Source organism: Pseudophryne corroboree, chromosome 1 (assembly GCF_028390025.1).
Source record: "Pseudophryne corroboree isolate aPseCor3 chromosome 1, aPseCor3.hap2, whole genome shotgun sequence".
NCBI lineage: Eukaryota > Metazoa > Chordata > Amphibia > Anura > Myobatrachidae > Pseudophryne > Pseudophryne corroboree.
Genome location: NC_086444.1, coordinates 360,910,743 through 360,937,488, shown reverse-complemented (window position 1 = coordinate 360,937,488; position 26,746 = coordinate 360,910,743). Strand labels below are relative to the sequence as shown.

General features: G+C 47.4%; 1 protein-coding gene across 3 annotated transcripts in view; it reads left to right on the top strand.

Annotated features, from left to right (window-relative positions):
* PI4KA (phosphatidylinositol 4-kinase alpha) overlaps positions 1-26,746 on the top strand; it is a 351,394-nt gene that overhangs the window by 292,146 nt on the left and 32,502 nt on the right. For all 3 annotated transcript variants that reach the window (XM_063964791.1, XM_063964790.1, XM_063964792.1), the window contains 3 exons: positions 656-763; positions 959-1,086; positions 2,034-2,189. In XM_063964791.1, coding sequence (XP_063820861.1) covers positions 656-763; positions 959-1,086; positions 2,034-2,189 — 392 coding nt within the window. The remainder of the gene's footprint in view (positions 1-655; positions 764-958; positions 1,087-2,033; positions 2,190-26,746) is intronic.

Genomic DNA, 26,746 nt, shown 5'->3' with positions numbered 1-26,746 from the left:
GACCGCCACCGGAACGCAATTTAATTGTGGGTCCCGCCTGGGGAACCCTCTTACCTCCTCCCTTAGAAGCAGCCACGCAATCCAGGAGAGCGTCTGCAGTGGTGTGCCTAGGAACCGGAGCGCCTCCGTTGCAAGTACCCGGAAACAGAGCCAGTGGGAGTATGCAACGCCGCTGGGGAGTCGCAGCACAGTATGTCACACTGACATATGAAGTGCTGCAGCCCTTGAAGTCTTCTAAAAAGCTTTTTCAGGGCTGCCTAGCGCAGCCCCTCCTGTTAAGTGACCTGCTTATGCAGGCACCAACTCTAAAACTGAGCTCACAGTGCCTGGAGGCGGGGTTATATAAAGGAGGCCCCGCAATGCATCCTGGGACAGTCTAAAGCTTTATCCTGTTGGTGCCTCTGGATCAAGACCCATCTCTACACCCCGATGTATTCCCTGTGGAACACAGTATACCCCGCTGCAGAAAAATAAAATGTATACTTTTGCATAATCAAGGTTCCAGCACTTATTTTGCTTAGAATCAATGTAAGATTGATCAGATACTCTGGAAAAAGATTTCCTCTGTTTCTGTTTTCTGTAAATATAACCTAATTGTTCCAGTATGCGTTGCATGTTTCTACATGTGTGTTTATGGAGTTCCGCTTCTCCACAGGCTGCTGACGCTAGGGTTGTCATTGCTGCATGCAGACGTGGTTCCTAATGCCACCATCCGTAATGTTCTTAGAGAAAAAATATACTCAACAGCATTTGACTACTTCAGGTACAGTATAATCAGATTATTTGCTTGTTCTTTTCTGCATTTTTCTGTTTTATGCAAATAATTGAGTTTGTAGCTTTACAATGTGATCAGCCATGCCATCTGTGACGGAAACCTTGAGAACTTTGTGCAACATAAAATATATCGTTTGGGTTTATGCGAAGAAATGTAAAAGTCGTTTGTTCTGTCTCTGGATAGTTCCCCTCCAAAATTCCCAACACAAACAGAGAAGCAGCTGCGGGAGGATATCAGCATTATGATTAAGTTTTGGACTGCTATGTTCTCAGACAAGAAATATCTTACAGCTAATCAGCTTGTCCCTCTAGGTAAGATCCTCCATTACACACTCTCGCACATACAAAATGCATACCTCCCAACACCTGTGTCAGAGGAGTTGGGGCTGTGGTCTCGTTGTAATTGGGCATGGCCTCAAGGTAATGGGGCGTGGCCTTGTGGCAAGCCATGCCCCATTTTAGTCGCTATAGGGACATGGACAGCTTTCAGTGAGCTGCTGGCCATGGCCCCCTGTCCCTCTCTGTCAGGGAATAGACATCTGTTTACCGTTGCTAAGCTCAGAGCACGAGTGACAGGGGGGGATCTCCCAACTGCCCTCCCCCCCCACTGGGGGACACTGCGGACAGCAGGACAGGCCTTAAAAAAACGGGACTGTCCCGCCAAAATCGGGATAGTTTGGAGGTATGAGAATAATTTATTGCTCTCGTCTGCCTAAGATACGCATTCCATTCTTGTGTAGCTTCCCTTGTGCAGTATCTTTTCAAAACTTTGCTCCGTCTACCACAAGTGCAATTATCGAACAGCAGTGATCAGGCTCAGATATAAGCTAACACAGTGGCAAGGCTCTGGCATAGATACGCAAACAAAGCAAATATATATTGAGAAAGTAATTTAATGGAAAAAGAAATAGATTACTGCAGCTAAGCTGATTGGTTACGGCGGATGACGTTTTGAAGCCTAAAGTTTCATGAGTCATATGTAATATTTAAAGAAACAGGAAATGGCAAACAAGTTAGCATGATAAATAATTAAACAATAAATAAAGGTAATATTTTACATAATGTGGATTATTAAACACTGATGCCAGTAATAAACCCCTTATAACATAGTCATATTAATATATATTTTTATTCCATATTTAAGATTTACACCTAATTTGTTTATCCAGTGGACCATATATTTTGTAATATGATATTCCTATGGTAGTAGATAACTTTCACTGTGATTTGAGGTTTCTTGGATTGATTTTTGCCTATAGATAATCAGGATCCCTCAGTGAACAGCCTGTCTGTCATGGCGGATGTCACTCGCAGTAATTTGGATGTAACAATGGGATCCCGACAACAGACGGCTCAGGGCTGGATAAATACATACCCCTTATCCAGTGGCATGTCTACTATCTCTAAGAAATCTGGTATGTGCTACTTTTACTTTTTCTTTTTGTTAAATATGGATGTTTCTCCTGCATGGTCCACAGGTTATTCACAGGATAACTTTGGGATATGAGGTAGTGACAGCGGATAGGCACCAAATGATCAAAGCTTTTGGTCTCCCAGAAAGCAACGGGCCCGTCCCTATAGCCCCACCTCCTGGCTCAGTTTTTTGTTTGGTCCTGCAGGAGCCAGACCATGGTCAATGGGCTGCTGGTTTTTAGCAGATTTTTTTATTTTATTTCTATAGTCTTACTATATTTTTTGAGCGATCTTTCTAAAAAATCGTCTTGTACATACCTTACAAGAGTTGCTTCAACAAATCCCGGCCGGGTCGCGACAACGCTTACACATGTGTACAGTGTTGTTTCGGCGGTCGTCTGTGTATAATATACTAGCAAGTCCAGCAGACCGTTACCAGGCTGTGGCCGGAGCACGGGGAGAAGGTAAGGCATCGGTTCTTCTTAGTAGGGGAAACACGAGACACAGCCGCACTGTTTCGGGATGGAGACTACCGAACAGTCGCTGACGCAGCTGCCACCTCGGGTGCACCAGCGCTAGGCCTCAGAACATAGGCCCCAGGGGTAGTATGAGGCCGCGATCCCTAGGGTTGATGTCAGCAGTGGGGAGTAAGACGCTCCCTTGGTCACCCCTCCCCCCAGTTCATGACCAGTTTCCTCAGAGTTTCCCGCCATGAACTGAGTTCCCGCTTCCGTCTGAGACGCTGTGTATCTAAAAGGACCCAGTCGCAGCATAGGCAGCTGTATGACTGGTGCATCGATGTTCACTTGGGTGTCTGGGTTCACAGTAGGTTCACGGGGCGATTGTGTACACTAATAGTGCCTGGATCCATTCAGCGTTCACTAACATATTGATCGATCCTGGAAGTGGGGTGAAGTCTCCCTGTATCCCATTCTCCTGAGCCGGATGATACAGCACTAAGTCTCTACCTTTGGTACGAATAGTTGATTACATGCCTGATGCATAAGAGTCTGTAAACTATTGCTGCTGTTTTCTTTCGCTGTGCAACTGAATACGTTTAAACTCCTATATACGGTAATGCATTAATATGTTTCTCCTACATACTTGAAATGTATCTGTAGTTGATTATGTGCTCATATTACTTATTATACTAATGTATAATCTCTGATTGCTAGTGTTATTGCTGACTTTGCTATTTTCTGTCAGTTTCTGTGTATTCTGATCCTCGATGCTTGTGCAAGCAGGGAAGGATCATATTGTATGTCACTTTAACAAATTTGAAAGTGATTGCAGTCACAATTTGTGTAGTTAACACTGTAAAGGTATGTGATTTATTTATCATCTCTAAGAGAAGCAAGGGTGAGGAGGATACACTCTCCACAGCAGCACCAACACTCATGTCATTTTTGTCTTGCAAAGCTGGGTTAACCTCTCAGGGGGTTCACTACGATATGCCGGCGGTCGGGCTCCCGGCGACCAGCATACCGGCGCCGGGAGCCCGACCGCCGGCTTACCGACAGTGTGGCGAGCGCAAATGAGCCCCTTGCGGGCTCGCTGCGCTCGCCACGCTACGCGCGCCACACTATTTTATTTTCCCGCCAGGGGGGGTCGTGGACCCCCACGAGGGAGAATAAGTGTCGGTATGCCGACTGTCGGGATCCCGGCGCCGGTATACTGTGCGCCGGGATCCCGTCAGTCGGCGTACTGAAGACCACCCCTCTCAGGATCTGGTTCAAAATGGATTATGTGCAAACTGTTTTAGCTTTCATCAAAGCCTCTTGAATAATCCGAGGCAGGCACAGGTTCAGGTTGAACCCCCATTGGCTACTTTTGCACAGACATTATCCAGTATAGCTAAGCGGGTAATGCCAGCTCCTATACCAGACATAGGTGACCCTATTAACCTTTACATGCAACATTCCGCCTGGGGGTTTTCACATCCAGTACAAGAATCGGCAGCCTCTCAACAGAAACAGACTGAAAGACCGGTGGTAAGTAAATCACATAGACATGAAACAACATCTTCACAGTCTACACATATTTCAGACGAGGACTCATCGCACTCTGGGACTGCATACAGAAACGAGGAGGAAGGCCTCATCTCAGTGGACATTCCTGAGCTAATTGGTGCTATGAAAGCCATTCTATCCTTAGTGGAGGCAGCAGAGCCTTTGTTAAAATCTAAGGCACCTGTGTTTAAACGTCCCAAAATAGTTAGGACTGAGTTTTCTGGGTCAGAACAGCTGACGGAAATTATGCAAGAGGCTTTGGTTACACCCAGTAAAAAGTATCGAATTCCAAGTAAATGGAATTCCCATTATCCTCTTCTGGCTGGGGACTGTTTAAAAAGGGAGGTGGCTCCCAAAGTAGATACGCATGTCATCCGATTGGTGCGAAAATCTACATTACCTCTGCCTTCAACATCATTAAATGATGTCACGGATAGGAAAATAGATGGTTTTCTTAAAATTATTTTATCCTTGTCTGGGGCAATCATAAGACCAGCCACAGCTTCGGCTTGCATGGCAAAAGCAGTGACAGCCTTGGCTGATGCATTGGAGGATGACCTTTCAATGGCATCTAGAGAGCAAAAATCCCATATTGCACATATCAAACAGGCAGCTATTTTTATGGAAGAAGCAGCCTTGGATATGGGTACTATTGCCTCTAAGGCATCAGCCTCAGCAGTAGTAGCTCGCAGAGCGGTTTGACTACGTACATGGAAAGCTGACTCAGAATCCAAGAATGTTCTGGAGTCTTTGCCTTTTACTGGAGATAATCTTTTTGGTAAAGAATTAAACATTATTTCTCTTACGTCCTAGTGGATACTGGGGTCTTGTACTATAGTACCATGGGTTATAGATCAGGTCCACTGGAGTCTGGCACTTTAAAAACCTTTAATGTGTCTATGTGTGCACTGGCTCCTCCCCTCTGTGCCCCTCCTTCCAGACTCCGTTTAGAAAAATGTGCCCAAGGAGCCGGGTGCATTTCTCTGGGGCTCCTGAGAGTTTCCTTTGTTTTTATTTTAGTTTATTATTTTCAGGTAGCCCTGGTTGGCAACCAAGCTACCTGCTTCGTGGGACTTAGAGGGGGGACCGAACCAACATCCTGAGGGTTAATGTTTCGTAATCCCAGCTGACAGGACACTGAGTTCCTGAGGTACTGATCACACATCGTTAGTATGACGATAACCTCTAACAGATGCTTAAGTACAAGGTGCGGTGAGTGTTTCACCGGGTTCCCCGGTGCAGTTTTGGAGGCAAGTCACGCGGCGGTCACGGGTCCAGAGCTGCGGTGCCCGCTGCGGACAAACTGGCTACGGGCTGATGCCCCTCAGTGCTCACTGTCTCAAAAAGGCTTTGTGTGTACTGTATGCATATTATGATGTTATTTATAACATAGCCAATATAAACTATTGATCAGGGACCGCGCGCCATTACAGGGGGCAGGGCTTCCCGAAGCGGGACCTGAGGCAGGAAGGCGCCATTTCCTGCTGCTGCGGATCAAGGCTGCATGCACGCTGCACCTCCAGAGACCCGCGCTGCTACAGGACTCTGTGCTGGTACCAGGGGGTCATAGAAAGGGGGGAGCACGCCAGCGGTAGCACCACTGCACTACTGTCAGGTCATACACTTAGTTACACATTGTACTGCTGTGTTTCTGTGTGCTGGTGTCCGCTCCTCAGTGTCACTCCAGGTGTTCTCTAGGGTCTGTGTGGAGGTGTTGGTCAGTGGGCTGCCCTGTTTTTACAATTGTGTAAGATGTCTGTGGACATGGTAATGTGTGCTGCTTGTAACTCAACCCTGTCTTCAGCAAGGGTTACTCATGTGTGAACAATGTTCCTTGTCTCCACAAGGTCACAGTTCACAGGCACCTGACTGACTAGATAGTTTTAAATGCATGATTCAGAATGTTAATTCAGAATTAGCTTCAGATAGAAAAGAGAGACAGATGTTAAAACACTCTATTGATTGTGTGGCCAAAGCAGCAGATACCAAGAAGGCTTCTCAGCCCCCTCTAGTGGTTTCACATAAACGCTCTCTGCCACAGGTGCTCCAGTCTGATTCTAATCAGCCTGATGTAGATGAGGATGATATGGATGAGGACAGCTCTCTGTCCCCAGGGGTGGAGGCCCTCATCTTTGTTGTGAGAGAGGCTCTTCACATACCGGATCAGGAGTCAGAGCCAGATGAGGAGGTGTCTAAAGAGTTAAACTCCCTGGCCAGGGAAGCATGGTTAAACCCTAATAAAAAAAATGTAAAATTCCTCAGAGGTTTTTAACTACGTTTCCCGTCCCGGCTGAGGGCAGGAAGTAACACCCCCCCCGGCAGTCAATACATCTGTATCCAGACTGTATAAGAAATTGGTACTGCCGGTGCCAGGGGCTATATCCCTAAAAGAGCCAGCAGACCGTAAGATTGAGACCACGCTCAAGGCAATATATACAGCAGCAGGCGCAGCACAACGCCCCACAATTGTTTGTGGTCAGGTAATGTTATTGACGGTTGTGACTCTCTACCCCGGGATGAGGTCATTACTCTCCTGCAACATATACAGGATGCTGCTGCAAATTTTATGAGCGAGGCTATTAAAGAGTTGTGTAAGATAAATGTCCGCACTACTGCTATGGCTGTTTTGACGCGCAGAGCTCTGTGGTTACGTCAGTGGTCGGCAGATGCTGATTCCAAGAAGGGTGTAGGAAATCTTCCCTTTTACAGGTGATGCCCTGTTTGGAGACAAATTAAATAAATCAATCTCCCAAGTAACGGCTGGCAAGTCTACCTATCTGCCGTCGGCTGCGCCACCTGCTAGACGTACTTACACCGGACCCTCCTTGCAGTCCTTTCTTGTGGCAAGGTTCAGAGGCAGGGGCCGAAGGGTCTCCGCCACTCCCAGAGGATCTCGTGGTAAGTCCCGTAAACCTGCAAATGCTGTCTCCCTGGACCAGACCACCGGATCCCCTGCAGCTAAGCCTTCCGCGTGACGGTTGGCCCCAGCGGCAAGGCGACTTTCAGGTAGGTGCTCGCCTTTAACACTTTGCCCACGTGTTGGCGGAATCCTGCTGGGATCCTAGGGTGGGGGACATCATTTCCCAAGGATACCGGCTGGAGTTTCAAACACTCCCTCCTCACAGATTTTTCAAGTCGGGCTTACCAGCTTTACCCGAAGCAAAAGTTACCTTACGAGAGGCTATTCAAAAACTCTTGCAGATGGAGGTGGTGGTTCCAGTACCTCCTCCCAAGATATAGCGATAAACAGAAGAGTGACACCCAAGCGCCGCTATACAAATTTCAGGTCCACATATCCTCACGATCCTCAAAAAAACGTGATAAGAAACATATCTATTAATGGATTCAAAGGTTAACTGTAAATTGCAAGTTCTCACCAGGAACTGACCTGCTATACAAAAAATGCGTTCCCATAAAGGTTTGTTTTTTTCAAAAAAATCCATATGTCCGGATTATATATTTTTAAAATCATTCACATATGGCCCATCTGAACGTGGCTTACCTTTATAATAAGCCCTATATACGCTGAAAGGTATCTTTCTAAGTCCTCGCTTCTATACCCACATCCGATGGTTCCAATGTATTGATAGGCCAGCAGACTTAAAAACTTATTCCATATTAAAAATAACATTTATTTCCACAAACACTGTGAAACATACGAACATTCATAAAAGTCCAATAGTAACAAAATCCAATAATAACAAACCTCCTGTGTGTTATTATTGGATATTTTTACTATTGGACTTTTATGAATGTACCCTGATGTAAACCGGCAAGGCCACTTCCACTGATACCCCTTAGATGGAATGGGGGGATGATACTGCCAATATGGGACTAGAGTGGAAAAAAACCATAAAATATGTACCATTAACAGCGGTGTGGTCAAGCCTAGGGTCCTCTTTCAATAACACAGTTGAATGTGCGTATGTTTCACAGTGTTTGTGGAAATACATTTTATTTTTAATATGGAATAAGTTTTTAAGTCTGCTGGCCTATCAATACATTGGAACCATCGGATATGGGTATAGAAGGTCCGTATACAAGCGAGGACTCAGAAAGATACCTTTCAGCGCATATAGGGCTTATTATAAAGGTAAGCCACGTTCAGATGGGCCATATGTGAATGATTTTAAGAGTATATAATCCGGACATATGGATTTTTTGAAAATAAGAAACCTTTATGGGAACGCATTTTTGTATAGCATGTCAGTTCCTGGTGAGAACTTGGAATTTACAGTAAACCTTTGAATCCATTAATAGATGTGTTTCTTAACACGTTTTTTTTGAGGATCGTGAGGATATGTGGACCTGAAATTTGTATAGCAGCGCTTGGGAGTCACTCTTCTGTTTATCACTATATCTTGAAAGAAGTTGTGCTCTTTTTGGGCAAGTTCCAAGCCGCAGCTTTGGCGCAAGTTACTGTTTCAATTTTTGTTTGTCCTGTACCTCCTCCGTTACGCAACAGGGGGTTTTACTCCAGTGTTTTTGTTGTTCCCAAACCAGACGGTTCGGTGCGCCCCAACTTGAACCTGACGTCTCTAAACCCGTATCTGTTGGTGTTCAAATTCAAGATGGAATCCCTGCGGGCGGTGGTGTCCGTTCTGGAGGAGGGGGAATTCCTGGTGTCTCTGGACGTCAAAGATGCTTACCTACACATTCCCATGTGGCCCCCTCATCAGGCTTACCTCAGGTTCGCCATATTGGACGACCATTTCCAGTTTCAGGCCTTACCCTTTTGGATTATCCACAGCTCCGAGGGTCTTCACCAAAATCATGGAGGAGATGATGCTGCAACTGCGCATGATGGTAGTAAACATAGGGGGTAATTCCAAGTTGATCGCAGCAGGAATATGTTGAGCAGTTGGGCAAAACCATGTGCACTGCAGGGGAGGCAGATATAACATTTGCAGAGAGAGAGTTAGATTTGGGTGTGGTAAGTTCAATCTGCAATCTAAATTGCAGTGTAAAAATAAAGCAGCCAGTATTTACCCTGCACAGAAACAAAATAACCCACCCAAATCTAACTCTCTCTGCAAATGTTATATCTGCCCCCCCTGCAGTGCACATGGGCCCTCATTCCGAGTTGTTCGCTCGCAAGCTGCTTTTAGCAGCTTTGCACACGCTAAGCCGCCGCCTACTGGGAGTGAATCTTAGCTTATCAAAATTGCGAACGAAAGATCAGCAAAATTGCGAATAGACACTTCTTAGCAGTTTCTGAGTAGCTCCACACTTACTCGGCATCTGCGATCAGTTCAGTCAGTTTCGTTCCTGGTTTGACGTCACAAACACACCCAGCGTTCGGCCAGACACTCCTCCGTTTCTCCAGCCACTCCCGCGTTTTTCCCAGAAACGGTAGCGTTTTTTCGCACACACCCATAAAACGGCCTGTTTCCGCCCAGAAACACCCACTTCCTGTCAATCACATTACGATCACCAGAACGAAGAAAAAACCTTGTAATGCCGTGAGTAAAATACCTAACTGCATAGCAAATTTACTTAGCGCAGTCGCACTGCGGACATTGCGCATGCGCATTAGCGACTAATCGCTCCGTTGCGACAAAAAAATAACGAGCGAACAACTCGGAATGACCCCCATGGTTTTGCCCAACTGCTAAAAAATTTCCTGCTGCGATCAACTTGGAATTACCCCCATAGTCCCCTACTTGGACAATCTCCTCATAAAGGCTCTGTCCAAGGACCATCTGCTGCACAGCATCGATCTGACGACTCACCTACTTACGGATCATGGGTGGATCCTAAATTTTCAGAAATCTCACCTGGAACCGCCCCAACGTCTTCAGTTCCTGGGAATGATTCTGGATACAGTGTCTCAAAAGGTATTTCTCCCGATGGACAAGGCATTGACTATCCAGGCTATGGTTCGCTCAGTGCTCAGTCCTTGCAAGGTATCTATACATCTTTGCATTCAATTACTGGGCAAGATGGTGGCTGCTTACGAGGCAATCCAATACGGCAGATTCCATGCCCATCCATTTCAGCTGGATCTACTGGACAAATGGTCGAGGTCTCCCCTTCATATGCATCAGGAAGTGACCTTATCTCCGAAAGCCTGGATTTCTCTGTTATGGTGGCTACAGGTTCCTCACCTGGTGGAGGGCAGAAGTTTCCATATCCACTCATGGACTCTACTGACAACGGATGCCAGGTTCCGGGGTTGAGCGGCTGTGACTTAAGAGGCCCAGTTCCAGGGGATATGGTCGAGACAGGAGTCTGTTCTGCCAATAAACATCCTGGAACTCAGGGCAATTGCTCTTCTGCAGGAGCCTCATCTCCCGAAGGATCAGGCGATCCAGGTTCTGTCGGACAACGCCACGGCTGTGGCGTACATAAACTGACAAGGGGGAACAAGAAGCAGAGCAGCAATGTGAGAAATGTCAAAAATCCTCTTCTGGGCGGAGGCCAACACAAGAGCCATCATAGCCATATTCATTCCAGGAGTGGACAACTAGGAAGCAGACTTCATCAGCAGGCACAACCTCCATCCGGGGGAATGGGGCCTACGTCCCCAAGTGTTTCAACTGCTAATTCACCAGTGGGGCTGTCCGCAGATAGATCTGATGGCTTCTCGACTCAACAAGAAGCTATGCCGTTACTGTTCCAGAACGAGGGATCTGCAGGCTGTTGCAGTGGACGCACTGACGACGCCATGGAGGTACCAGTTTGTATACCTGTTCCCTCCTCTACCGCTAATCCCAAGGGTTCTAAAAAGACTAAGAAGGGAGAGCGTTCAGGCCATTCTAATTGCCCCGGCTTGGCCGCAACGTGCGTGGTACTTGGACCTCCTAACCATGGCTCTGATGATCCCTGCCCTCTACCGCTCCGAGAAGTTCTTCAACACGTCCGTTCGTCTATTCAGACTTACAGCGGCTACGTTTGGCGGCTTGAAAGTTGAGAGGTAAATTCTAGCTAGGAAAGGTCTTCCCTCCAGGGTAATTTCCACCATGGTCCAGGCCAGGAAGATGGTTACGTCGAAGCATTACCATCATATCTGGAAAAAGTATGTTTCCTGGTGTGAGGGTAGAAAGGTTTCTCCCGTGGAATTTCGAATTGGTTGTTTTCTGCTTTTCCTGCAAGCGGGAGTGGATATGGACCGATGGTTAGGCTCCATCAAAGTTCAGATTTCTGCGCTCTATTTTTTTTTCTCCCAGAAACAACTTGTCGTGTTGCCTGAAGTAAAAACTTTCTTGAAGGGAGTTCTTCATTTGCAACTGCCCTTTGTACCTCCCACGGCTCCGTGGGACCTCACTGTGGTTCTGTCCTTTCTCCAATCGGACTGGTTTGAACCCTTACATAGGGTGGAGTTAAAAATTTCTCACCTGGAAGACGGTGATGTTATTGGCATTGGCGTCTGCCAGACGGGTGTCTGAATTGGGGGCCTTGTCCTGTAAGAGCCCTTATTTGATATTTCATAAAGACAGAGCGGAACTTAGGACCCGTCCTCAGTTCTTCCCAAAAGTGATGTCAGCCTTTCATGTGAATTCTATTCTGGTTCAGATGTTGTCTGACGCTTCCGTTGGTTGTGAGTCCCTGGATGTGGTCAGGGCCCTGAAGATTTACAGTACGTCAAAAGAACGGCTTGTCATCGGAATTCTGACTCACTGTTTGTCCTTTATGATGCCTCCAAGGTTGGTCAGCCGGCTTCTAAGCAATCTATTGCTCTCTGGCTCTGGTTGACCATCCAACAGACATATACTTTGGCGGCTCTGCCCTTGCCTACGTCTATTCAGGCCCACTCAACAAGGTCGGTGGGCTATTCCTGGGCGGCTGCCCGAAGTGTATCGGCCGAGCTGCTACTTGGTCTGGTTCGAACACTTTTGTATAATTCTGTCGGTTTGATACCCTGGCCAGGGATGACCTTCAGTTTGCTCAGGCGGTTTTACAGGGGTCTCAGCACTCTATCACCCGTTTGGGAGCTTTGGCACTTCCTCATGGTACTATAGTACAAGACCCCAGTATCCACTAGGATGTAAGAGAAAATAGGAATTTAATACCTACCGGTAATTCCTTTTCTCCTAGTCCGTAGTGGATACTGGGTGCCCGCCTCAGTGTTTCGTTCCTGCTTACCTGTGTAAGTATTTGGTTGGACCGGCGTTGCGGTCTCATTATGTTGTTGGGATAGCTGTGCTATCCTGGTTGGTTTGGTGTTGCTATCCTCTGTTCTGGTTAGTTTATGGTTGTGTGTTGGCTTGTTGCCTCACCGCTGTTGTAATGTTTCTTCTCTCATATTATGTCCGTCTACTCAGGCACAGTTTTCCTAGACTGAGTCTAGTAGGAAGGGCATAGAGGGGAGGAGTGAGCACACACATACACACACAAAAGGTTTTTAAAGTGCCATGCTCCAGTGTACCCGATCTATACCTCATGGTACTATAGTACAAGACCCCAGTATCCACTATGGAAAAGGAATTACCGGTAGGTATTAAATTCCTATTTTCTGGTAAGACTAAAAAGCATTGGGCTACCAGAAGGCCGGCTTCCAAATCAGAAGATAAACCATCAACCTGATGGTGCGGGCCTCCACATGGGGGACCCCAGGGTGGGAAGCTGACTTCTTCAGTTTGCACAGATCTGGCAGCAGTCTACCACAGATGCTTGGGTGCAAGAAGCGGTATCTCATGGTTATGCGTTTGCTTTCAAGAAACACCCTCCTCAAAGGTTTTTTTGTACCAGCCCATCTTCAGTGAAAACGAAGGCCAGGGCTTTGCAAGAGGCAGTTCAGAAGTTGCTTCAGTCAGGAGTGATAATTCCAGTTCCTCCTGCACAGCGAGGACAAGACTTTTTTATTCCAACTTGTTTCTAGTCCAGAAGCCAAATGGGTCGTTCCGGCCGATACTCAATCTCAAAGTGCTGAGTTTGGGTGCCTCGGTTTCATATGGAGACTTTACGTTCCATTATTTTGGCCATGGAGCTGGAGGATTTTATGCTATCCCTGGATATTGTCACTGGCCTAGACTGAGGGTGTTGTGAACTCTGGGATTCTTCCGATGGTTGGGAAGAGGAACCACAACTGGGCTGGAAAAGGGAAGGCTTAATATAAGATTTCCTCATACAGGACACTGACAGTGGAGTTTGATGAAATATTGAAGAGTTTTATTGCAGGGAAAAACAACTTAAAGTCAAATGCCAAAAAGGAATAAATGAGCGAAATGTCCAGACCCACTGAAGGGTTTAGTGAGCAGTATTAGAGATGTTGGTAACTGAAGAAACTGTGGATGATGTTTAAAAGTCACTGATAACTTGAGGAACTTATAAATGATGATTGAGGGCACAGATGGATAAAGAACTTGTGAACGGTGACAGAGACGCTGATGATGTGAAGAACTGAAGTGCAGGGGTTTAAGACTCTGTTTGATTTGTAGAACTTGTGAACGGTGACTGAGACGCTGATGATGTGAGGAACTGAAGTGCAGGGGTTTTAGACGCTGTTGATTTGTAGAACTTGAGAACGGAGACTGAGACGCTGATTCCTAGGAGCACGGGTGACTGGAATGCAGAGAGATATACCAGCCGCTGAATACACTGGAACCGGTGCAGCGAACTGGCAGCTGGAAATGCCGGAGACACTGGAGTACAACTGCAGAGATCCTTGCCGGGAACAAGAGCAGTGGCATCTACGTCAGGGAAGACGATACTCAGGCACTGAAGCTCTGTCCGGCGTCTGACTTTGAATCTCCCGCCAGCGCTGGATTGGCGGAGCAGTCTGACGTCACCTGCCCCCCGTCCACATGATGCCGGGTGTCATGGCGGCGCCCATGCCCCGGAGAACCGCCGGTAGCCGCACCAACCAGACGCCGAAACCCGTGGCGCACCGAAGGCAGAGGCCGCAACACCGACCAGCAGACACGCAGGGGTAAGCGCGGCGAACGCCGCCTCTGGTGTGTGACAGTACCCCCTCCTCCAGGAGTGGCCCCTGGACACTTTCCAGGTTTTGTTGGATGTCTGGAATGGAACATCCGCACCAGTCGGGGAGCCGTAACTTCAGTAGCTTTGACCCAGCTCCTTTCCTCTGGGCCAAAACCTTTCCATTCCACCAAATACTGTAAATTCTTGTGAAGATAGCGAGAATCAAGAATAGCTTTGATCTCAAAGTCCGTACCTTCTTCAGCCTCTGCAGACGTTGGCCTTGGGGACTTGGAATGAAACCGGTTCAAAACAAGAGGGCGAAGAAGAGAGACATGGAAGGAATTTGGTATCCGGAGATGGGAAGGCAACCCCAATTTGCAGGCAACCGGATTCAAGACTTGTAACACGGGATAAGGACCAATGAACCTTGGAGCGAACTTCATAGTGGGCACCTTTAAACGGAGATTGCGGGTAGAGAGCCATACCCTGTCACCAACCTTGTATTGAGGAGCTGCCCGTCGCTTCCTATCCGCAAAGAACTTATAGCGACCGGAAACTCTCTTGAGGTTGGCATGAACTCGACTCCAGATTTGACTGAAATGCCGGAGAGTAGAGGCTGCAGCAGGAACTTCTTCTGGAGGACAAATGGGTAATTCCGGAACTTGGGGATGAAATCCGTAATTAATGAAAAATGGAGACTCACCAGTCGAGGAGTGATATAGATGGTTATGGGCGAACTCGGCCCAAGGCAACAACTCCACCCAATTATCTTGTAAAGGAGAGAGGTAAACACGGAGAAAAGTCTCTAAATCTTGATTGACGCGTTCAGTTGCCCATTGGTCTGTGGATGGTAAGCAGATGAAAACTTGAGTTTTATTTGTAGAGCCGTGCAGAGGGCTCTCCAGAATCTTGCCATAAACTGTACCCCTCGATCCGAGACTGTTTCCAGAGGTAACCCGTGCAGGCGGAAGTGTTCCCGAATGAATAACAAAGCCAACTTAGAAGCTGATGGTAATCCGGTCAACGGAACAAAATGTGCCATCTTAGAGAATCGGTCGATAATCACCCAAACGGTGTTATGACCCTTAGAGAGAGGTAATTCAGTAACAAAGTCCATAGAGATATGAGTCCAAGGCCTCTTAGGAATGGACAATGGGTGCAACAATCCCGCAGGAGGCAGACGAAGAATTTTGTGCTGAGCACATTGAGGACACGAGTTGACATACTCTTGAACATCCTTCTTCATAGTGTCCCACCAGTAAGATCTTCGTAGAAATTCCCACATCGTTTGAACTCCCGGATGGCCAGAAAACTTGGAAATGTGAGCCCACTGCAACAATCTTGGTCGAAATTTTACTGGCACAGACATTCTTCCAGGAGGAGGACCCAACGCAGCTGGAGCCGCAGAAATAGAGACAGGACTGAGGATCAACGCCTTTTCAACGGAATTCTCATCCGAAGCCATTAAGGAACGGGATAGGGCATCCGCCTTGGTGTTAAGAGTTCCAGCCCGGTACTTAATGACAAACGAAAATCGGGCAAAGAAGAGCGCCCATCTTGCTTGACGGGGATTCAAGCACTGGGCCGTCTTGAGATACAGTAAATTCTTGTGATCCGTGAAAATCGTAATTAGGTGTTTAGCACCTTCCAAAAGATATCTCCATTCTTCTAAGGCAAATTTTATTGCCAACAGCTCTTTATCTCCAATGGTGTAATTTAATTCAGCAGGGGAGAACTTGCGAGAATGGAAACCACATGGATGTAACTTCCCATCTGGAGCGTACTGCGAAAGTACGGCACCTATGCCTACCGTAGAAGCATCAACCTCCAGAAAGAATGGTTTTAGAAAGTCTGGTTGCTGAAGTACCGGAGCGGTCATAAAGGCTGCCTTCAACTGGGCGAACGCTGCTACAGCTTCAGAGGACCAATGGCTTGGGTCAGCCCCTTTCTTGGTAAGGGCAGTAATAGGCGCCACAATAGTAGAGAAACCTCTTATGAATTTCCGGTAGTAATTTGCGAACCCTAGAAATCGTTGCACTGCTTACAAGGAAAGAGGCTGAGTCCAGTCCCGAATGGCAGAAAGTTTCTCCGGATCCATACGCAACTCCGTACCTGAAATAATGTAGCCCAGAAATGGAATAGAGGGGACCTCAAAGGTGCACTTGGAAATCTTGCCGTAAAGATGGTTCTCTCGCAACCGAAGGAGTACCTCCTTAACTTGCATTCTGTGCTCAGTGAGATTCTTCGAAAATATCAGGATGTCATCCAAATATACCACCACATTTAGGTATAACATGTCCCGAAAGACTTCATTAATGAATCCCTGGAAGACGGCGGGGGCGTTCCTGAGGCCAAACGGCATTACCAGGTACTCATAATGCCCATCCCTAGTATTGAAGGCCGTCTTCCATTCGTCCCCTTGTCGGATACGTATCAAGTTATAAGCTCCCCTTAAATCGAGCTTAGTGAAGACTCGAGCTCCGCGAACTCTATCGAAAAGCTCCGTGATGAGCGGCAGAGGATACTTATTCTTAATGGTGACTTCATTAAGACCACGATAATCGATACATGGCCTCAGGCCTCCGTCTTTTTTCTTCACAAAGAAGAAGCCTGCTTCCGCTGGGGAAGTAGAGGGGCGGATGAATCCCTTCTGCAGATTAGACTGGATATATTCTGACATGGCTTGAGTCTCAGGTACTGACAAAGGATAGGTACGACCTCGAGGTTTCATTTTCCCCGGAATGAGCTCAATAGGACAGTCTCAGGGTCTATGCGGTGGTAACTTATCGGCCGCCTGTTCCGAGAAGACATCTGTAAACTCCCGATAAGCCTCTGGAATAAGCTCTACGTCCGACTTGGACGATGCACGAAGCGGGTAGACAGGAGTAAGACAATTCAAGTGACAGAATGGACTCCCAAGAAATTATCTGTGTCGACCTCCAGTCGACGTGAGGATTGTGAAGCTTGAGCCAGGGAAGACCAAGGACGAGATCGTGAGACATCTCCTGAATCACAAGGAACTCCAGATGTTCTTGGTGCAAAGCTCCCACTTGCAGCTTGATTGGCATAGTACGACTTGTAATCAGAGCATTAGGAATTTGGGTACCATTAATAGCAGTTATCGTAATAGGTCGTTCGACCGACTCTAACTTCAAACCCAGATTCTGGGCGCAGGAAAGGGAAATAAAATTCCCCGCAGCTCCTGAGTCCAACAGTGCCTTAACGGTTTTGACTACAGACTCAGAAAACAGAGATACAGAAAGTAGACAGTCCGCTGCCGGAGAAGATTGAGAAACAACCCCTAGCTTGACTTCTCCAGAACAAGCTAGGACTGCCCGTTTCCCGGGCGAGACTTGCAAGACTTGAGGAAATGATCCGCGGCTCCACAGTAGAGGCAAAGTCTACCCTCACGCCGACGCTGACGCTCTTCTGGGGACAGCCGAGACCGATTAATCTGCATGGGTTCGTCTGGGCTGGAATTAACTGTTTGCTTAGAAGGAAGAGATCGAAGTCTCAACCGGTCTGACCGACTACGTTCACCACCTCGTTCCTGCATACGAAGATCCACCTTTACACAGAGTGAGATCAACTGTTCCAAGGAATCTGGCAGATCTCTAGAAATCAATTCGTCTTTTAAACGATCTGAGAGCCCGTTTCAAAAAGCAGCCCGAAGGGCATCATTATTCCAGCTCAGTTCAGAAGCTATAGTTTGAAAGTGAATTACATACTGTCCCACTGTACGAGAGCCTTGTCGAACTCGGAGCAAGTCAGCTGAGGCAGCAGTCGTCCTGCCAGGCTCATCAAAGATCCTTTGGAATGACGCAATGAAGTTGGTATAACTAGAAACTAACGGATCTGATCGCTCCCACAACGGTGACACCCACTCCAACGCTGAACCCTCAAGCAAAGAGATAATATATGCCACTTTAGACCGATCAGTAGGGAAGTTATGTGAGAGGAGTTCGAAATGTACCTCACACTGATTGAGGAATCCACGGCAATTTTTCGGATTCCCGTTGTAACGAGGAGGAGTGGGAAGCTGAAGGCGTGACCTGGTTCCAGACAAGGAGGGAACATTGCTAGAGACAACCACTGGAGCGGATACTGGAACTGGAGCTGGAACCACTGAAGCCAGCGAAGTCTGGATTTGATCCAGCCGGCCAGATAACTCCTGGAGATAATGCATCACCTGATTCTGTGCTGCTTCCTGACTCTGTACTCGGGAAACCAGGTCCTGCATGGCGCTTGCCTCTGGGTTCCGATTACCTGGGTCCATGTGGCCCGAGTATACTGTCACTGGCCTAGACTGAGGGTGTTGTGAACTCGGGGATTCTTCCGATGGTTGGGAAGAGGAACCACAACTGGGCTGGAAAAGGGAATGCTTAATATAAGATTTCCTCATACAGGACACTGACAGTGGAGTTTGATGAAATATTGAAGAGTTTTATTGCAGGGAAAAACAACTTAAAGTCAAATGCCAAAAAGGAATAAATGAGAGAAATGTCCAGACCCACTGAAGGGTTTAGTGAGCAGTATTAGAGATGTTGGTAACTGAAGAAACTGTGGATGATGTTTAAAAGTCACTGATAACTTGAGGAACTTATAAATGATGATTGAGGGCACAGATGGATAAAGAACTTGTGAACGGTGACAGAGACGCTGATGATGTGAGGAACTGAAGTGCAGGGGTTTTAGACGCTGTTGGTTTGTAGAACTTGAGAACGGAGACTGAGACGCTGATTCCTAGGAGCACGGGTGACTGGAATGCAGAGAGATATACCCGCCGCTGAATACACTGGAAACGGTGCAGCGAACTGGCAGCTGGAAATGCCGGAGACACTGGAGTACAACTGCAGAGATCCTTGCCGGGAACAAGAGCAGTGGCATCTACGTCAGGGAAGACGATACTCGGGCACTGAAGCTCTGTCCGGCGTCTGACTTTGAATCTCCCGCCAGCGCTGGATTGGCGTAGCAGTCTGATGACGTCACCTGCCCCCCGTCCACGTGATGCCGGTTGTCATGGCGGCGCCCATGCCCCGGAGAACCGCCGGTAGCCGCGCCAACCAGACGCCGGAGCCCGTGGCCCACCGAAGGCAGAGGCCGCAACACCGACCAGCAGACACGCAGGGGTGAGCGCGGCGAACGCCGCCTCTGGTGTGTGACAGATATACAGGATGCTTACCTTCATGTTCCTATGGCACTGTCCCATCAGCGCTATCTCAGGTTTACTATCCTCCAGCAACATTTTCAATTTCAGGCCCTACCATTTGGACTTGCCACAGCTCCCAGAGTGCTCACCAAAGTGATGGTGGTAATGGCATCTTATCTCCACCAGCAGGGGATAAGGATTTTTCCATACCTTGACGATTTATTAATCCTGAAACAATCTCAGGAATTGCTTCAGTGTCATCTGCGGCAGACAATAGCTTGTTTGCAGAGACACAGTTGGCTCATAAATTGGGCAAAGTCGTCAAAGGGTATCCGTTCATGCAGCAATGCGCGTGATGGGGTTGATGAGTATGCTCAGTTCCACTCGAGGCCTCTACAACGTCTGATCCTTTCCAAATGGAATGGTTTTCATCAGACGATAAAAAAGACTATGGTCCTTCCTCTGGAAGTAAGGAGGTCATTAGCCTGGTGGTTGCAGACATCCCATCTGGACAAAGGGAGACCCTTTTGGATATCCGATTGGGAAATTCTGACAACAGATGTCAGCCTTCAGGGCTGAGGAGCGGTGTCAGGAAGGTGTTGCTTCCAGGGGCAGTGGACCAAGGAAGAGAGTTGCTTGCTAATAAATATATTGGAACTTTGTGCCATATACATGGCATTGAATCCTTCAGAGGAAACCAGTCCAAATCCGCTTGGACAATGCAATGGCAGTAGCGTACCTCAACCATCAGGGAGGAACTCGCAGCCAAAACGCAATGAAGGAGGTAAGTCTCACATTAAAGTGGGCAGAACTTCATCATCCAGCCTTGTCCGCAGTGTTCATTCCGGGAGTCCTAAACTGGAAAGCGGATTTTCTCAATCGACACGCCTTTCATGCAAACGTGGGGGTTACCGGAGATAGATCTCATGGCGTCTCGTTAAAACAACAAAGTTCTCGCATACGGGTCAAGAACAAAGGATCCCAAAGCGATCTTTGTGGATCCCCTGTCAGTGAGATGGGACTTTCGTCTGGCCTACTTGTTACCCAGGGTGATGCGAAAGGCAAAACAAGGAAGGGGCGCCGTGATACTAATAACTCCGGCTTGGCCCGGAAGACATTGGTACACAGATCTGCAGAGGTTGTCGATGGATGCTCCATTCCTACTCCCTCAACGTCCAGATCTACTGTCTCGGGGTCCTTGCTATCACAAGCCCCTGGATCGACTGTCTTTGACGGCGTGGCTCTTGAGACTTCCATCCTGAAAATAAGAGGATTCTCACAACAGGTAATTCAAACAATGCTCAGAGCAAGGAAACCTTCCTCAGCTCCCATTTATCACTGAATATGGCAAGCCTATATTCAGTGGTGCAGTGACCAGAAATTTGATCCTAGGTCTTTCAGAGTTTCCAGAGTTCTAGCATTCCTACAGTTAGGAATGGACAAAGGTCTAAGGGTGGCTTCCTTGAGAGTGCAAGTGTCAGCATTGACTGTATGGTTCCAAAAGAAAATTGCTAACCTACAGGATGTGCGTACTTTTTTCCAGAGAATGCTGCACATTCACCCTCCTTTTGTTCCTCCTACAGTGCCTTGGGACTTAAGTTTAGTCCTAAAGGCCCTTCAAGTTGCCCCATTTGAACCACTAAAATGAGTGGATTTTAAATGGTTGACAGCTGAAGTTCTCTTTTTACTGGCTATTGCTTCAGCTAGAAGAGTTTCAGATTTAGGGGCATTGTTATGTCACCCTCCTTTTCTGATTTTTTTTTATCCAGATAGAACGGTTCTCAGAACCAAATCTGGGTATCTTCCTAAGGTGGTGTCTAAATTCCACCTTTCTGCGGGAGATGCATCGTTGGACGTAGTCCGTGCCTTAAGGATCTACGTGGATTGTACCAGTGCCATCAGAAAAACAGACACTCTCTTTACAGATTTCACAAGAGAGGATGGCCTGCTGACAAGCAGACACTGGCGAGGTGGCTTCGAATGACGATTTCAGAAGCATATTCTCAAGCTGAACTCCCTGTTCCAGATAATGTCTCTGCTCACTCTACTCGTAAGGTAAACACATTCATTAGACATTATGCCTTTGATATCTTTGCCTCTTAGGACGCTGAATTCCAGCGAAGGATTCGCCTGTCCAATCAGGAGCGTCCCCACCACTAAATTGCTTTGGGACATCCCAATGTTATCCTGTGGATAACCTGTGGACCCTGCCAGAGAAATAATTGTTATGGTAGACTTACCATTGATAACTCTATTTCTCCTAAGTCCACAGGATCCACAGGGATACCACACTGACACACCTGCTTTGAGGATCCTTTCACTTACTAACCTCTTCCTTCTTGTTCGGAAGGGTGTGCATGTGTGTTCTTCTTGCTTGATTAGGGTTCTATGATGCTCCTGCCTTGAGCTTTGGAAAACGTTATAGAGAAAAAAAATAGGAGCGCTGAATGAGTCGAATATATAAATTTATTAGTAAAATAGTGTTTCATTAAACACATTGATAAAAATAAAATTCATGAAATAGCCTAATAAAACATTGAAACAATGATATAAAATAATAATGAAAAGTCACATAAGTGTATATTAATAAATATGACTGTAGTATATCTCCTGAACCAATATATGTAAAAAAAAAGTCTTTTGGACCTTAATTATAAATTGCAATGATGCTTCATAATTTTCAGCCGTGCGTCCACGAACTGAAATAAATGAAGTGGGAGACTGTTAGGAGGTACCTCTGTTAGGGATCACTGTTGAAATGTGCGGTCTCTCCTCTCCTTATGCACATACAAGCCTCGTTAGTGTCAGAGACTGCTCAATTGAGCCAAGCGGGCAGTGTCCCAGTGTTGGAAATGCGGACACCGGCGCTGTATTGATGTATAATGATTAGATGGTAATGGTATAAAGAGATCAATTATTCCTGTAGTGTGTCATCTGATGGAGAAACTTCTCCGTTGAGAGCGCTGTACTAAGCCGGGTATGCAACGGCTCGATGCAGTGGAAGTACAGATGGTCACGCCGCTGGTGAAATATCCGTTTGATTGCGGCTAGACTTCTCCGCTGTGAGCGCTGCACCGATCCAGGTGTGCAACAGCACAATGTAGTGGGAAGGCAGATTGTCACGCCGCTGGTGAAGTGTCCGTTTGGTTGCGGCTATACTCCAATCGGTATACACAGCTCAAAGGGTATCAGGAGAATATAGCAGTCAAGTGGAATCCTTCAATAGAGTACCTTAACGCGTTTCTCGGCCTGCAGCACTGGCCGTTTCATCAGAAGTTACCATTGATAACTCTATTTCTCCTAAGTCCACAGGATCCACAGGGATACCACCCTGACACACCTGCTTTGAGGATCCTTTCACTTACTAACCTCTTCCTTCTTGTTCGGAAGGGTGTGCATGTGTGTTCTTCTTGCTTGATTAAGGTTCTATGATGCTCCTGCCTTGAGCTTTGGAAAACAACTGAATAGCTTGAGCCAGGAGACGGGGATATAGGGACAGGCCTGTTGCATTCTGGGAGGCCGAAAGCTTTGATTGTTTGGTGCCAATCCGCTGCCGCTACCTCATATCCCAATGTTATCCTGTGGACTTAGGAGAAATAGAGTTATCAACAGTAAGTCTACCATAACGATTATTTCTCTATCGTCCTAGTGGATGCTGGGGTTCCTGAAAGGACCATGGGGAATAGCGGCTCCGCAGGAGACAGGGCACAAAAGTAAAGCTTTTCCGATCAGGTGGTGTGCACTGGCTCCTCCCCCTATGACCCTCCTCCAGACTCCAGTTAGATTTTTGTGCCCGGCCGAGAAGGGTGCAATTCTAGGTGGCTCTCCTAAAGAGCTGCTTAGAGAAAGTTTAGCTTAGGTTTTTTATTTTACAGTGAGTCCTGCTGGCAACAGGATCACTGCAACGAGGGACTGAGGGGAGAAGAAGTGAACTCACCTGCGTGCAGGATGGATTGGCTTCTTGGCTACTGGACATCAGCTCCAGAGGGACGATCACAGGTACAGCCTGGATGGTCACCGGAGCCGCGCCGCCGGCCCCCTTGCAGATGCTGAAGTTAGAAGAGGTCCAGAATCGGCGGCTGAAGACTCTGACAGTCTTCTAAAGGTAGCGCACAGCACTGCAGCTGTGCGCCATTTTCCTCTCAGCACACTTCACACGCTGTCACTGAGGGTGCAGGGCGCTGGGGGGGGGCGCCCTGGGAGGCAAATGTAAACCTATATACTGGCTAAAAATACCTCACATATAGCCCCCAGAGGCTATATGGAGATATTTAACCCCTGCCAAACTTCACTAAAGAGCGGGAGACGAGCCCGCCGGAAAAGGGGCGGGGCCTATCTCCTCAGCACACAGCGCCATTTTTTCTCTCACAGAAAGGCTGGAGAGAAGGCTCCCAGGCTCTCCCCTGCACTGCACTACAGAAACAGGGTTTAAACAGAGAGGGGGGCACTAATTGGCGATATAAATATATATATAAAGATGCTATTAGGGAGAAACACTTATATAAGGTTGTCCCTATGTAATTATAGCGTTTTTTGGTGTGTGCTGGCAAACTCTCCCTCTGTCTCTCCAAAGGGCTAGTGGGGTCCTGTCCTCTGTCAGAGCATTCCAGGTGTGTGTGCTGTGTGTCGGTACGTGTGTGTCGACATGTATGAGGACGATGTTGGAGGAGGCGGAGAAATTGCCTGTAATGGTGATGTCACTCTCTAGGGAGTCGACACCGGAATGGATGGCTTATTTAGGGAATTACGTGAAAATGTCAACACGCTGCAAGGTCGGTTGACGACATGAGACGGCCGACAAACAATTAGTACCGGTCCAGGCGTCTCAGAAACACCGTCAGGGGTTTTTAAAAAAAAACGCCCATTTACCTCAGTCGGTCGACACAGACACAGACACGGACACTGAATCCAGTGTCGACGGTGAATAAACAAACGTATTCCTCATTAGGGCCACACGTTAAGGGCAATGAAGGAGGTGTTACATATTTCTGATACTACAAGTACCACAAAAAAGGGTATTATGTGGGAGTGAAAAAACTACCTGTAGTTTTTCCTGAATCAGATAAAATAAAATGAAGTGTGTGATGATGCGTGGGTTTACCCCGATAGCAAATATTGGCGTTATACCCTTTCCCGCCAGAAGTTAGGGCGCGTTGGGAAACACCCCTTAGGGTGGATAAGGCGCTCACACGCTTATCAAGTGGCGTTACCGTCTCCAGATACGGCCGCCCTCAAGGAGCCAGCTGATAGGCAGCTGGAAAAATATCCTAAAAAGTATATACACACATACGGTGGTTATACTGCGACCAGCGATCGCCATCAGCCTGGAGATGCAGTGCTGGGTTGGCTTGGTCGAATTCCCTGACTAAAAATATTTTATTGATATAGAGCATTTAATAGGATGCATTCTATATATATGTATGCGAGATGCACAGAGGGATATTTGCACTCTGGCATCAAGATAAGTGCGTTGTCCATATCTCCCAGAAGATGTCATGGACACGACAGTGGTCAGGTGATACAGATCCCATACGGCACATGGAAGTATTGCCGTATAAAGGGAAGGAGTTATTTGGGGTCGGTCCATCGGACCTGGGGGCCACGGCTACAGCTGGGAAATCCAACCTTTTTACCCCAAGTTACATCTCAGCAGAAAAAGACACTGTCTTTTCAGCCTCAATCCTTCCGTTTCCCATGTGGGCAAGCGGGCAAAAGGCCAGTCATATCTGCCCAGACATAGAGGAAAGGGAAGTAGACTGCAGCAGGCAGCCCCTTCCCAGGAAAAGAAGCCCTCCACCGCGTCTGCCAAGTCCTCAGCGTGACGCTGGGGCCGTGCAAGCGGACTCAGGTGAGGTGGGGGGTTAGTCTTAAGAGTCTCAGCGCGCAGTGGGATCACTCGCAAGTTGACCCCTAGATCGTACAAGTATTATCCCAGGGGTACAGATTGGAGAGTCGAGACATTTTTTCCTCGCAGGTTCCTGAAGCCTGCTTTACCAACGGCTCCCTCCGACAGGGAGGCAGTATTGGGAAAAAATTCACAAGCTGTATTTCCAGCAGGTGATAATCAAAGTACCCCTCCTACAACAAGGAAAAGGGTATTAGTCTTCCACACTATATTGTGGTACTGAAGCCAGACGGCTTGGTGAGACATAGTCTAAATCTGAAATCTTTGAACACTTACATAAAAAGGTTCAAATCAAGATGGAGTCACTCAGAGCAGTGATAGAGAACCGGAAAAAAGGGGACTATATGGTGTCCCTGGACATCAAGGATTACCTCCATGTCCAAATTTGCCCTTCTCAACAAGGGTACCTCTGGTTCGTGATACAGAACTGTCAATATCAGTTTCAGACGCTGCCGTTGAATTATCCACGGCACCCCGGGCCTTTACCAAGGTAATGGCCGAAAAGATGATTCTTAAAAGAAGAAAGGCATCTTAATTATCCCTTACTTGGACGATATCCTGAAAGGGGCAAGTTTCCAGAGAACAGTTGGAGGTCGGAAAAGAACTATCTAAAGTAGTTCTACGACAGCACGAGTGGATTCTAAATATTCCAAAAATCGCAGCTGTTTTCCGATGATACGTCTGCTGTTCCTAGGAATGATTCTGGGCATAGTCCAGAAAGAGGTATTTCTCCTGGAGGGGAAAGCCAGGGAGTTATCCGACCTAGTCAGAAACCTCCTAAAACCAGGCCAAGTATCAGTGCATCAATGCACAGGAGTCCTGGGAAAAATGGTGGCTTCTTACGAAGCGATTCCATTCGGCAGATCTCACGCAAAAACTTTTCAGGGGGATTTGCGGGACGAATGGTCCGGATCGCATCTTCAGATGCATCAGCGGATAACCCTGTCTCCAAGGACAAGGGTGTCTCTTCTGTGGGGGCTGCAGAGTGCTCATCTTCTAGAGGGCAGCACATTCAGCATTCAGGACTGTGTTCTGGTGACCACGGATGCCAGTCTGAGAGGCTGGGGAACAGTCACACAGCGAAGAAATTTCCAAGGAAGTGTGGTCAAGTCTGGAGATTTCTCTCCACATGAATATACTGGAGCTAAGGGCAATTTACGATGCTCTGAGCCTAGGAAGACCTCGGCTTCAAAGTCAACCGGTGCTGATCCAGTAGGACATCATCATGGCAGTCGCCCACGTAAACAGACGGGGCGGCACAAGAAGCAGGAGGGCAATGACAGCAAGGATTCTTCGCTGGGCGAAAAATCATGTGATAACACTGTCAGCAGTGTTCATTCCGGGAGTGGACAACTAGGAAGATTTCCTCAGCATGAATGAATTCCACCCGGAAAAGTGGGAACTTCATCTGGAAGTTTCCACATGTTTGTAAACCGTTGGGAAAGACCAAAGGTGGTTATGATGGCGTCCCACATGAAGCGCCAGGTCTAGAGACCCTCAGGCAATAGCTGGGACGCTCTGGTAACACCGTGGGTGTACCAGTCGGTGTATGTGTTCCCTCCTCTGCCTTTCATACCCAGTGTATGGAGAATGATAGGAAGGAGAGGAGTAAGAACTATACTCGTGGCTCCG